Source organism: Cygnus atratus, chromosome 19, assembly GCF_013377495.2.
Source record: "Cygnus atratus isolate AKBS03 ecotype Queensland, Australia chromosome 19, CAtr_DNAZoo_HiC_assembly, whole genome shotgun sequence".
Taxonomy (NCBI): Eukaryota; Metazoa; Chordata; class Aves; order Anseriformes; family Anatidae; genus Cygnus; species Cygnus atratus.
Window position 1 is genome coordinate 10,358,438 of NC_066380.1, and position 14,746 is coordinate 10,373,183.

General features: G+C 42.8%; 1 protein-coding gene across 3 annotated transcripts in view; it reads right to left on the bottom strand.

Moving 5' to 3' along the window:
- Positions 1-14,746, bottom strand: part of PNPLA7 (patatin like phospholipase domain containing 7) — a 125,881-nt gene that overhangs the window by 18,531 nt on the left and 92,604 nt on the right. For all 3 annotated transcript variants that reach the window (XM_035564594.2, XM_035564596.2, XM_035564597.2), the window contains 3 exons: positions 8,956-9,072; positions 4,327-4,396; positions 1,941-2,057 (listed from right to left, as the gene is read on the bottom strand). In XM_035564594.2, the coding sequence (XP_035420487.1) occupies positions 1,941-2,057; positions 4,327-4,396; positions 8,956-9,072 (304 nt within the window). The remainder of the gene's footprint in view (positions 1-1,940; positions 2,058-4,326; positions 4,397-8,955; positions 9,073-14,746) is intronic.

The following is a 14,746-nucleotide window of genomic DNA, read 5'->3' on the forward strand; positions in this document are numbered from 1 at the left end:
CGACACCACACTGCCACCAAAACCAACGTGAAGGAAGCAGCGAACCTGTGTGGCAGGGAACAGAGGAGAGAAGCCAGGACACACACACAGCACAAGTCCACAGTTACACCAGACTAGTTATAGCGTGGCAAGTCGCGTATGAACAAAGCCCTGGGGAACCTGGAGAGAGAACAACTGGTAATGGCCTTAAAGAGGAGAGTCAGCAGTGCAGAGGTGCAACCCTGCAGAGAGAAGACAAAGAAAAGGAGCAGCAAAGGAACCCAACAGCAAGGAGAGGCTGGGAGGATTTCAGTCTACAAAAAGCCTTGGGATCCAAGAGAAAGATTTGCATTTGAAGTTGGAGAGAAATCAGGCAACACTTCCTACTTCAAGGTCAGTAGAAAGAGAACTAGCTACAGCCTTTGGATATGGGTGAAAATTTAGGGAAGTGCCAAAGGAGGGAAAAGAAGGACACACACCTTACAGAATGAATTTATACTCCTTCCACACCCCCAGAGTCCAAGATAGTTGCAGTTTCCAGAATAGTTATGCGTAGGAAAACCACAGCTCTGAAGAGCCAATTTAGATGCTTAATTTAGACACTTATTTAAATCAGATCTGTTCTGTAACTTGTACTTCTATTACTGGGCTGGTTCAGTCTATTCATCTCTTCCACCCAGTGTCACCTGTATGTGCTCTGTGCACTCTTCCAATATATACAGGTGAAAACGGTGTCTTGGTTTGCAATTCATGGTTTTGCTTACAGACACACACAGCGAATGTCAAATGCAGATTTTGGGGGTCTATTTTGTGTTCTTTCTATTTCTGTTTTTCAGGCAAATACAGCCCTGAGGAGAAAATACAGTCTGGGTTTGTCTTGAACATGCAAAAGCTTTAGGATGCTCAGATGTAGTCTCTGACTTGGATTTCTTTCTATTTGTACACAAACTGAAATGGCACCATACATCTCTTTCCTGTCTTGGCCATCCCCCTGACCCCCCTACCTTCCAATGCTTTCTGACCACAGTGACAGCCCTGACACAAAACACATCCCAGATAAGCACAAATGAATTCAAGCACCTTGACCCCTTTTGGGTTCAGCCCTCAGATCAGCCCTTGTTCCACATCAGCCTTCATACACCACACAATTCCACCCCTGCCACATGCTCGCAGCTAACCAAGACCCCAGCTGCACCCTTCAGGCTCTGGACACTGAGCTCAGCCCCTAGCCCTGTCCCCTCCGGGCTGGGAGGACGAAGCTGGCATCTGTCACAGGAGCCCCCACTGGCACGAGGCTGCCCACTCTTTCCTCCCAAGCACAGTTTGTGCATACTGCCAGCTCTTCAGGGAGGCACACTGGCAGACTTGCTCTCAAGAATAGACATCTGATTTAACAAAGCTACTCAAAATACTCACTGCTTCAATTCTGCGCCTACGTTACAGTTAAAACTCACAACTGGACAATAAAGAAAAGAGAATTCTACTACGCTGTTTTCAATATCAACAGTCATTTACTTTCAACAGTCCTCCAGCGAGTGCTCTGATGCAGCATGTTCTACTAACACAGGCACCAGGCTGAATAATGAAGAATTAATACTCTTGCTTTCTCTGAATTAGTTCTTATTCAAGTGATACTTTTGAAAAGAAGCACAAAGATAGACTATATACTTGCAGTTTAATTTCTGCTCTCCTTTCAGTGAGCACTAAATTGGAATTATATTTTTGGAATAGGAATATTAGGAAACAGTTCATAACAAAGAACAGTCTTAATAAAGCCTTGGTAAAGCAAACACCTAGGAAACTGAGAACAATGACTCCTGGTAGCCATCATGAGATTAAAGGTGTCTGCAATGTTTCTCCTTGTTTCTTTTTTTGGAAAATAATCACGAGGGCAAAGTTCTGCAGACTGTATGACAGGATGTATTCTCAGTAACTTCTTCCCACCCGATCCATACACCTACCGGGAAGGTTGTTGATATAACCTCCATCCATCAGGAGATGCCCATCCTTCGGGTCACAGAGCGGAGGCATGTACCCAGAGAGAGACATGCTGGCACGGATGTACCTCCACAGAGAGCCTGCAGGAACAAGGAGGGGGGAATGGCAACAGCATTAACGCACTGCCACAGCGATGGGGTAGGCTTTCACACTCGTTACAGTAACCGGGAGATAGAGGTTCTCCTGAGAATACTATTAGAAAGTTATTAAAGCAGTTTATTATTTTCTATACCATAATCCTGGCTAGGGGAAAAAAAAAAAAAAAAGGCCATTCAGACCTACAGTCAGGCAAAGGCCTTAGGAAACAGCTTTAAGCACATGCCTCATATTCATTGCCTTTAAGGAGATTTCAGCACATGCCCGACTGCAGGGATCATCTTTAGTGTGTTGTTGAGCTTACACTGATACGGAAAGGAAAAGGCTTCTCCTGGGGACAAAGGAATAGAAGAAATAAGCAGATTGAAGTGCAGCTAAAGCCATTATGCTCTACAAAGATCCACAGAAAACAGACTTTTAGCAGGAGTTTAGCAGGAGCTGAACATGAAAAATACTGATTGCAGAAGCCCAGAAATTCTGCTTTCCCTGCTCTGCAATAAGCAAACATTTTCACTTATAGAACTAGTGCAAGTACATGGTGGTAATCTTATCTCTTCTGAGGACATTTCTGTTAACGGTACTGTAATGAAGAAAGTTAAAATCTTTTAAGCTGTTAGAAACAAAGTTTAATCAAGTAGAAATTGATTGGATCTGTTTCTTTTAAACCATTCTGCTTCAAGGGTCTTATTTACTGATTTTTCTCCTTGTAACATTTGCAACAGCTGAATTTGGATGACACCATAGTTCCAAAGATGCTAGTAATCTTGTTTAAGAAGTCGATCTTTAAAATACCCAAAATACATAAGAACGGTAGTGTTGGCTCAGTTCTCATTAGTTACCTACTTGATGTTTCAAACAAGCCCCCCTTTCCAGCAAACTGGGAATTGACTTTTTTTCTTTTCTTTTTAAAAACATGTAATGGTTCTTTTTTATAATTGTAACCTAAACCCTCCTTCTGCTTAGCATATGTCAATACTGGCAAGCTTGTTTTTTATTATTAATAGTTTTAGTCGAGTTGGAACTTCTACAGGAGAAAAATGCTGACTTGTTGCGTTATTCACACTGTTACCCAGCACCCTGTGCACTTTGGCACACACTTGAGTTAGCAACCTGTTTAGCAGCTGCAGTGGTTAGGATTTTAATTGCATTAAGGGGGGCTTCTACCGCAGCTTGTGATCCAAGTCGGGGCTGCTCTCGTCCCTCTCTGACTCCAGCCACCCTTTGCATCACCTGCCCACTCCCTCACATTCGTGCTGCATTCCTGGAACTTAAGATTTCAGGAGAGGTTTTTTGCCTCAACCCATTTTGATCGGAGCAATTCCTGCTCACAGGTGCTACTGCCAGTGTTCACAGGAAGCAGGGACAAGCAAATGGGTGGAGTGAGTTTCTTCATCTACGTCTTGGCTTAACCTGCTGTAGAACTAGAAAACAACCTCTAAGAAAGGTTAATCTTTTTCTGCTTGTTTTAGCTCCCTTGGTTGTCCTAAGACAACAATACCCCAGGGTCAGCAGCAGCAGTTTAAGGGTTCTGCGAGCCCCACCCTGGCTGCAGGAATGGATAGCCCTACCTGGTGGACAGCCAACTCAGAAGATAACAGAGGCATGGCAGCAAAGGTTTCACCTGCCCACAGAAATATCTGCGGCACCCCGAAGGCTTGTGCCGTTTTCACTGAAGCCTGAGTCACTGCACCATTACCCCAAATAGCCAGACAAAAGCTAAAGCAAGTATCCCACAGGGCTGCCACCACATCAAGAAAGCAGAGCAGACAGCTCAGATCTTTCTCCTCTGTTCAGTCACTGTAAGGCGAATTACAGTTTTCCACCAGAGAAATACAGAGGCCTGAACACAAATGACAACCTAACCGAGCTTCTGCTTCAGCCACAGGAGTCTCTTTATTGGGAATACATCTTCATTTATACGGAATTTGAAACTTAAAATGCGTTTAATGCATTAGTTCTGATTTATGGTTAAGACACCTGCACTTCACAGAATGCTTTAAGGGAACAGAACGGTGCCAACGGAGCCATTTGCTCTCTAAACAGTGAATCCAGCGTCTCAGTTAATTTCTTCCCCACAGCTCTGCTCCTTGTTATGTGTACAGCCACAGTTTGGTGCTCAGCAAATAACAGAGGAGGGGAAAACAAAAAGTAAAGGCAAACTGAAAGAGGATGAAAACCGCAGGAACAAGGGGTGGCACTTCAGTCTCACATCCCTGTTTAAGGCGTGCTGCAGGAGGCTGCCTGCACACTTACCGTCGGTGTGGACCCTCATTGTTGAGGCAGTGATGTCGGTCGTAATAGTGAAGTAAGGAATCCACAGATCCTGCAACAGAGGAGGGCCTCATTTTACCAAATCTGTAACCTTGCACTTAAACTAAAACCTGTGCCTAATACAGAAGCCAGTGACAACCTCTGCATCTCGACAGAGCTGTAGACACAAGTGGAGGAAAATCCATCAGCTTTGTGTTTAAGTTTATAAACCTGTTTCTTATGCAAATACCTCAGGCAGAACCAAGGCAAAAAAATAATTACTTTAATAGCAAAAAACACTTGTTCCAGAAGACTGTACATCATACAGAACATAACAGAAACCTCATACTAGGAGTTTATCTTTTCTGATATCTGCTGTTCTTTAAGATGAAGTTTTTTGGGTTTGGTTTGTTTGTTGTTGTTTTTTTTTTTTCTTCCACCCTTGCTTCACTTCCTGAAATACCAGAGCCCAAGACAAAACGAGGGAAAAACATGAGTTTTGACCCTCTTTGAGCAATGTTCTTCCACTGTAAATGACTTTCATATTGTACCGTATGGTGATGAAGTCGTTTCAGCAGGAGATACAGAGCAATGCTGCTGAGATCCAAAGCTGCCAAGAGTCAAAGACGACAACACAAAGCTTTGTAGCATTACTTACAGGAACATCCTGCAAGGCTGATTTTCAAGAAGACCCCAAAAGTTGCTTGAAATACTGCAGGGTAAAATAGCAGTGAGGAATGTGGTACATAACCTACCTAATAAGCAGGATTATACACAAAAAGAACAAACTTGTAAAGGACTTGGCTAGCTTGTTCAACAGAAGCTAGACAAAACCAAGCAGCCCTGTTCCTGGGTGGGGGAGTTCTCCTTTGTGTCTCAGTGCCTGTACTCACACCCCACTAGCTGGAAAAATGGAATGGGAGGCGGCTTCCCAACTGCACAGGAGCTTGTTGGAGAGAGGACAGTTTTGGAAAGTCTCTGTGGTGCCCAGTAAAAGGGCAGCCTGCAAAGGTGAAGGAGGAGGACTTGTTTGAACAAACATCACTTACGCCGAGAGAACAACAGCTTATAGTTCTCCATCAATCATACAAAGCTGAATCTAGGCTGAAGAGGTAAACTTGCTTTCCCATCCATCCAGCCTCATATGCTTTTCACAGGATAAGGCATCTGAACCTTCCCTGGCACAGCTCAGATGAGCCAAGCAAGGCTTTGGACTACAGCTGTCAGCACAAGCTGAGAAGTACTCCCCCTTTAGCACTTCTGGTGCAGGCTTTTTGTGCTGTTCAACAGGAAATTGTGAACTGCCAAAGTGGTTTTTTTCCTTTTTTTTTTTTTTTTTCCTTCTTCTCCTCCTCCTCCTAGTGAGTTTAATCTCTTAAGCAGCTCTGCAAAGATGGTGGAATTGAGGAGGACTAACAGATGCTGCACAAGTATTACAATCCATCTGGTATAAATGCCACAGGAGGGGCGGACGAATAAAGTGTGACTACAGGAGTATCAGGGGTGCCTCTCTGCACTAAAGATATTCTGATGATCACAGATCTCGGTGCATCAACCACATTTTAAGTTAAAATACAGGAACAGGGAAAGAGGCCTAAGCTACGCTTTCTTGCATATTCATGCATGAAGGAAACCAAGCCACAACCTATTATACACTCATAAAGATGGCATTTCATACATAGTTTCATTTGTTTTCAAGAGAGAATGTTATTCAAGCCCAAAACAAGATTTACGAAAGCTTTCTTTTCAGATTCCTCACACCAGAAACTCCAGCTGAGATGACCTGCAAGAGCACTTTGTGTGATAAAATTCCTGGTGCTCTCCTGGGATATCACAGGATCACAGCATGGCTGAGGTTGGAAGGCACCTCTGTGTCCCTCTGGTCCAACCCCTGCTCCAGCAGGGTGCCCAGGACCACGTTCAGGTAGCTTTAGAAGATCTCCAAGGAGGGGACTCCACAACCTCTCTGAGCAACCTGTGCCAGTTCTGATACGTACTCTGATCTGGCACCCCCAGCTCCTTCCAGAGGAACACTGCAGTGTCATCTGCTAAGAGCTGAAAAGCTAAGGTTCTGAATTGAGGCAAGAAAGCTTGTTGTTCTCCAAGTACAAACTGAAGCTTCTGTGTCTATACGGAAGGATGATTCTTGTTGTCTGGGTGGACATGATGCTTCTGTAACTGGCAGGCAAGGAGCAAACGGCATTTCTCTGCAGATGTCAGGAAATGCTCTTATCAGACATAGAGTGTCCTTCATCCTGTAGGATGGGTAGTTTCAGAGGAACAGTAACTGTATTTTTCAGGAAATATCTTCCAAGCGCCCTGCCCTGGTTTTTTGTGTGCTTTCCTTAAAGGACTCACGTAGGCAGATTTCTTCTCTTGGAGCGCCTTTGGCTGAAATCTGTAGCAGCAATCACGGGGGTTGCTGGTAACCAGGGCTACCCCACAAACAACACTGCTGGGATTCTGGAGACACCTACGTGACAAGAGCTGTTCGAGAGCAAGTTTTGGAGAAAATGGAAACCTCCCTTTCACTGACAGAAATAACAGTTCAACGTAAGCAGCTACACTCCCTAGCTGCGATGCAGAAGAGGGACGAGGGCACACATGAGAAGTGCAGCAGTGACACCTCACAGCCAGGGCAAGTAAAAAGGATAACCTGTTCCAGTTCTTCGTAATTTTAAGCTTTTATAACAGTTGGCCAGTCCCCAACCTAGCCCCACGGGCAGAAGTGCTCAGGTTCTGCTAAGTTTAACAGGAATACTGCCAGGATGGAGCGGTAGCTGCCAAACATCCAAACAGCACCTGTGTAAGGCTGGAACCAACCCTTGCTACATGCATTCGCAGCTGGAAATCATTGCTACCCAACCTACTCCAAAAACACCCCAACTGCTGAGAAAAAAAATCAGAAATTTGAAGTTGGGATGTCCTGAAATAATGCCTTTAGAAAAGATTTCTTCATGGCTTAATGCTTTTGTCACTTTATAAGTTACTTTTTACACTTGGGCAGCTTTCAGTTTCCGTCTGTCTACTGACATGCCTGGCTAACCCATACTGACAGTATGAATTGCAATTAAGAGTAAATGCCTCCTTCCTTCCAGAGCCACACAACATTTCTCCTTATTTATCTGATGGAAGTCTTCCAGCTCAAAGACATCCTCAGTCACAGATTGAAGGGTTTTAGCCTGTGATACCCCGCTCTCACACAGCTGCTGCTGTTGTATGCCTCAGAACTGGATTTCTCATGGACAAAGTTTCCTTCCTGTGACCAGAAGGTCAGAACAGATCATACAATTACAGCTGCACTACATAAAAATCGTAGTGTAGGAAAGAAGTCTGCTGCATCTTAAAGGCAAGTACAAGGCACTACTGAAATCAACAGCAGTGATCATAAACCAGTAAGCCATGGGAAGAAAGGGCTACCCAAGGTCAGAGGAGACCTTCCTCCTTCTGTCACTTCTCAAAGCTTTCCTCGGCATTTTCCTGCAAGCTCACACTGCAACATTCCACAAGTCACACCAAGTTAACTAGGAGAAGCCAGGGTCTACCTGGGTACCAGGGTCTACTTGGGTAATCTACCCAGACTGCCCGGGTCTCAGTGCTTTGCACAAAGGCAGCTCCCCAACTACACCAAATCAAGGAGAAGGGAGCTGTGTTAGTCATTCAACAGTCGTGTTTTCTTATCAGGCACTGCTGAAACCAAATATAGAAGCTGGAATGCTTCAGGAAGGGATACGCACAACTGAAGGAGTAAGTGTGGTTGGTGCTGTCCAGCTAACAAAACAAAAATAATTCCAGTCTCAGAAGGCCTTATCACTTTAAAACCTGCTTGTTCCCAGCACCATCCACAGAGGAAAATGCTATTTTAAGCCCCATGTGATGATTAATCACTTACTTTCATCCTTGCATTTAAGTAGGGAATGTTTTGGATTATGCAGCAAGTTATCACTGTATTTTAAATATATTTATGAATCTTTTATCACAAGGATTCCAAACACAGGAATAATGTGGCTAAAACTGCAAATGATGTAAGGCTGAGAGACTACCCAAACCTTCTCTAAGCTTGGTGATCTAGAAAGACAACCACTGATAATTTACTTCAGAAATTGCTATTGCTGGGGAACAGAGGATAGTGGCTATCAGATCAGGTATATCATACAACATCTAGTGATCACAGTCACCATATGCAAAACAGAAAACTTTGATATTATTTCAGTTTTCAATAGGCTGTTCACAAATACTCAATCTTAAAAAAAAAAAATATGTTGGGACCCTCTTAAAGACCTCCTTTTGGTTGTGTCTCTTAGACCCAACTTGCATAAAAATGATATAACAATCTTGGCAATTTTACTTCAGTGACACAATTCTAACTTCTGCTCTCAGACAACTGGATCCCTTTGTCAAACAGAGCAAAAGTAGCTAAAGATAATCTACTCCACCTGTATTTTTCTACATCCACCAAAATGAAAGAATACCCTCCCTCCCATATTCATGTAACAGTATATTCAGTTTAAACATTTTCAAGCACCCCACAGCCCTGTCGTAATACTAGAATGGAAGAAAGGCAGAAAGAAATTTGTTACACCAGAACACAGTGAAGTCATCCACTGTACATAAAGTGGGTAAACAACCTACCTCTATCTGCTTATCTTTGAAGATGTTGTTGATGCTGTTGTTAAAAGCCGCTCCAGAAAACATAGAGGTTATTGGATACGTCAAGTCCAGAATAGTCTTAAACACTGAATTCATAACCTAAAAAAAAAAAAAAAAAAAAGTTAAAGGTAAATATATTTAAGACCCCATATTAATGTTATTCACATGCATATCTGAGAGAGGTTGTGTTCCAGACCCCACAGCAAATGTTGGAAGCATTGCTATTGCCAGTACAAAAGTTGTCGATGGGACAGGAATACAGCTACAAGAACTACAAGCAGTGACTCCCTATGTGGTGTCATAAATATCAAATAAAAAGCATCAAATTGCATAGCCAGTTTGAAGAAAGGCTATGTAGGACTGCACATTTATTTCCCTTTCCTTCTAGCCATAAACCCAAACTTTGTTCCAAAGCAGTGTACATAGGCCCAGGTCTTAACAAATGCACGTGGACGGCACAACTTAATTACTTATTTTAAATAAACAAGTATATTAGTAATTATCTCCCTCTTCATCTCCTTTTTGATTTGAAACCACAGCATGTTTAAAGTTTCCCATAATGTACCTGCAATTCACCTGCCTGGAAAGAAAATCATAAGTCTGTAAAGCAGGAATTGATGTAAACACTTGCACAATTCTTTTCATTTATGGATCACACAGTTTTTCTTACCGTCTGTAATCTACCTCCGTAAGCACTTATAAAACACGTAAGTGACTTTTTGGGATTGCAGCAAGTTTAATTAAGTCATGTTTGAAAGAGCTTTAAACACGCTTTCTATGTATTAGTGTCAATTATTTTTCATTCCCAAAGTGAGTTGTTGTGCTCTTCACCTGCTGCTTGGTAGCCAGCACGGAGGTACCACTCCAGGCACTCTGTGCCAGCCAGGTAAAACAGATCCCATTGGGTTTCCTAAAGCACCACAGATACTATTATATTACACAGCAGTGGGCAGGCACTGTCAAACGTCTCTTTTCTAAACACACACATACTGTAATTAAGCTTTCATGGATTTTTTTCCTCTCCATTTCCGATGTTACATGTGTGCACTAACCTACAAGCTAAAACGATGAAAATACCTAAGCTAAGTTGACAATTCAAGCAGCACTACGGCCTCTGTATTATTAGTCCTGTACCTATGCTATTGGTCTCAAAGCTTGATAAATCCTAATAAAATCAGGTGCCTGAATATGTTACACCATACTCAGGTAAAATGCAATAGAAGACAAAGAAAAAAGACAATTAACTCTTTTGCAAATGAATAAGGTTTCACCGGATGCAACATTTATATGAAATATTTTATCCCTCCACATTTCTCTAGAGTTTAACAAACAGCTTAACGGACCATATGGCATTGTGCACAGCTAGAGACCAACAGCATGAGACAGCCTCTAAAACTGCAATCTATTAAAGGCTCTGTGATCAACAGCTGGCCTTTGCTTTACTCCAGCAATGATTTAAAGAAGGATTAGCCTACATTGTCATGTCCAGCTGCTTTTAAACATACATTATGCATCTGCCCAGAGAAAACATGGCCAAGAACAAAAGATAAAGCAGCCTTAAAAACTAGTATATAAGCAAAAAAAAAAAAATAAAATCAGGAGAAACTAAAAGCCTCAACACAAAGGCAGCTATGAAGCTGTTACCTTCATTCAGATCCTCCTTAGGTTTTGATGGGGAGAGGACAGTGTGCCAGCCTAACTATGCACATGCTACCTACAGCTTCAGAGTTAAATAGAATTAATTGTGTACTTAAAACAGGGATTTAGTCTCTGACAGTACTTAGAGCAAATAATTCAGGGAAAGATGACTCTGCCAAAATTCCATTATTTAATACTGAAGAAAGGTCTCTTGAAACTCACCGCCATAACATCAGGCTATCCTTGCTGCAAATGATCTTTATAATGCTGAGCCTCTACATTTTCCCTGCAATTAATGCTTGCAGTCATCTTGTACATGAACAAAAGCCTTCTAATTAATGGTTATTTCCTAATATTCTCCTTTCTCATAACCGAAAGACGCCCTTATAGCAGATGCTGATGGCTAACCGTCTCCCTCAGCCTTCCAAGAATAGCTGCTACCACCTACCATTCCCAAGAGAAATGAACTTACAGATTGCGTTTTGGAAAGGCTGCCAGAGCCTCAACAGTTCTGCTCCACTCTGTACTTCTCTCCTGTCCAACAGGAAAAGGCCAACGCTGACATCTCTGACACCGACCCAGCTTCAGCTCCCTACAGCACAGCGATGGGAAGCGCAGCCTTGGGGCATCGCTACCACCTCTCTTCAGAGCAGGCATTCTGCAGTTCTTGGGGAACTTCTCACGCACGTTCATTTCTACAGCTCTGCTTCAAACCAGCTAATAAGAGTTTCAACCGTAAAAGTACTTTTTAAAGTTACCCCATGGAATAAGGCAACTTCAGCAAGGGAGGGACAAGGTAAAAGCCTACAAGCAGAAGAACAAGAGCTAACATACATGGTAGGCAAAAAGAAAACTGAGCTGTTACCTCTGGCTACCTTGTTCTTTGTTGCAGAACGGTTGCAAATCACTGCAAACCAGGATAATCCCAAGGCTTTTCAATGTCCCCAAGTATAAAACAGCAGCAAGGGTATGGGAGAATTTGTTGCAAGGACAAAAACTAAAAGCAGCAGAACAGATTAAATGATTTTTTTTTTTTTTAACTAGTAGACCTGGAATCCAGAATTTTGTTTACTGCCTTTACAGTGTTCATCTATAAAGTTTCAGTGAAACAAGCAAAAGAACACACAAAGAAAAATAAGTTAAAAGACAAAATAAATATGTAACTCACACCAACAGAGATTTATCCCAAAGACAGAAAATACAGCTAGTGGAAGTTCAGATTTAAAGGTGACCTATTAAGAAATTTAAGAGACGAAGAAAAAATATATATATATATTACTTGGAACATTTAAGAAACCATGGCCAGCTCAGAGTCCAGTAAAGCAGAGAGACTGAAAAAAATATGTGTTTTGAGATGTTCTGATCCGGTAACCACTAACATGCCATCTGCATAAGCGGTAGCTGACACTGCTGCTACAGGGCAGCAATAGGACGGTTTGGTGCCTTAACTGCGTGTTTCCAAGCAATAGCCATTTCTGGATTTTGCGTGCACCCTTTTATCTGACCTTCACAGACAATAATGCTTGATTTGGGGTTAACTTCAACACCTCAAATGTTATGATCAAAATGGTAGTTATAAACTGTCATGACTATTGCACTACATGAGAATAGATTCTTTATGTACCTCTTGCTACAACTTTTTTCTTTTTTTCTTTTTTTTCTTTTTTTTTTTTTAAAAGATTTAACAAAAAAGCAACCTACATTTTTGTCTTTTGTCAATAGCCTCCAATTCAGAATTGCATCTGAAAGGCAACCAGAGGGAACCACCGAATGTTAGGAATTGGAAGGACCTTGAAAGATCATCTAGTCCAATCCCCCTGCCGGAGGAGGAGCACCTAGATCAGGTCACACAGGATCACATCCAAGAGGGTTTTGAATGCCTCCAGAAGAGGAGACTCCACAGCCCCCCTGGGCAGCCTGTCCCAGTGCTCTGTCACCCTCACCGTAAAAAAGTTTCATCTCATATTGAAGTGGCACCTCCTGTGTTCCAGCTTGTACCCATTGCCCCTTATCCTATCATTAGGTGTCACTGGGAACACTTTGGTTAGCTTACAAAGGAAAAAGTGATCTGATTTAGTTTTTACAAGCACAGAACCCTACAGAACAAAGCCTTCTAAACCAGCCAATAAAGTTTTTTAAGAGGCCGTTTCAGAGCAGCGAACCGCCGCGCAGTACCATGCAGGCCCATGCTGAACACCAGCACCAGCAGCTTGGAAGATGCCCAAAGCAAGCTCTCTGCTGTAGCTTACCAACCCCATTTGGAAGGCAAAGTGCACTCCTTCATTTGGGTGAAATATGTAACTAATTCCTTATTTCTTCAGGATGCACCGTGCTCTTTAGAGCTGCTTTAGCTTGTATTACATTTTGTTGTGCCTGAACCTGTGCTAAGCCACAATAACCACGACTCCGTTCACCTGGGGAACTGGGACCAGTTTATTCTTCTGATCTCCTCTGGTCAGGAGCTGCTTTTCCCCTAATATCTTGCCTGCTCCTCATGCCAATTGAGTATGGCAATGTTTGCCCACTCATCTCAGATTTTGTGTTTGTTTGCACGGATCTTTCCTTGTAGCTGTTGTTATATACAGGAAGATTTGGCATATGAACAAAATAAAACAGTGTAGGATGCAGTGTAACTTAGAAAACACTGCACCTAGTAATTATGCTCTCCCTCTGACTTTCACAGAGTCCTGCGTGCGGTCCCTAATGCATGGGCATTGCACCCATCCCCACTTAGCCACACAGGGTGGTTGCACGCCGTCACCCAGGCTCCTCCGCAGCCGTTTGTCACTCCTACAGCATCCCCAAGGCATCCTCAGCATGCACCGAGTCCTACAAGGGCTATGGAGGTGGACATAACCCCAGGATAGCAGAGAACAGCTTTCTTCTTTGAAGCAACAGATGCAGCAGTTCAGGAGGAGTATCAGGATCCAGACTGACGCAGCTTGATCCGACCCAAAGTGGGGCTTACCCTCGCAACAGGCAGCTCCTGGCACTGGTCTGGCCAAAAACTAGTATGGCAGAAGGAGAATAAAGCCATGAGTTCTTGGCCAAGGCAGTTCATAGCATCTCCCAGAGCTCAAGAACCAGAGCAGCATTAGAGAGGCAGAACCTTGTGACTGCAAGCTCAGAAACCCCAGCTTAGACCCAGCTGAGCTGCCGTGCAACCACACTCAGATCAGAGACAGCAAATGGCTGCAGCACCCTACCCAGCAATTCGTAATGCAGTTCTTGTTATTGGAAGCTTTAAATTACGGATTCCTATAGTCATATTCCCTCCAACAACGGAATATTTCTTTGTCAAATATTTATACCTGGAAATATTCATTCTCCAATTAAAAACAACAATCTGAAAACATGAAAGTTTTTTTTTTTATTGTTTAATTTTTGTTCTGCTGGTTCAACACAGGTATGGAAGAAATAAAGAGGCACTATATAGCAACTAACCTGACTGATGATTTTCATACACCTCTGTATTTTGACCAAAAAAAAAAAAAGTCATTTATTTCTTTGCTGCTTCATTAGATCCAAAAAACACATCCCATTAGAAATTTCCCTTCTCTCAGCCCCAAGAGTACTACTAGAGAGATGCCAATTTCTAAAAATACCAAGAAGAAAAATGACTGCAGGACAAAAACCAGCATTTACTTTGACCGCTCCAAAGAAAAAAAAAAAAAGAAAAAAAAAGGAAAAATCTGTGTTATCTAATCCATCACAACAGAGATATTTCAAAAACCCCCGTAGGCTAAAAAAGCTAGGCTACAAGGTTTTGCACAAAGAGCACTCGGCAATAACCTTCACCAGCAAAAGCTCGCAGGCTTTAGAGCAGCACAATCAGCATCTTCTGTAGCATGGAGCGCTGCTGGGGCCTTTTTGCATAACGTTGGCTTAACAAAAGCATCCTCCAAGCTCCTCTGTGTCTCTTGCACAGCAGCCGCCTCCTGCAGCAGCCCTCGCTGCCAGGGATGCTGCTCTGGAGGAGCAGTCCTGTAACTTCAGGACACCGGGAATTTGGGGTTGACTTGCTCAGCTCGTCAGTTAGAGAAGCAGCCTCACTCATACCTGGCCCTTTGGGTGGATTTTCTACGAATTGCCAGCAAATCTGCCCTGTTCTTACAGACAGAGCTAGTGCCTAGTG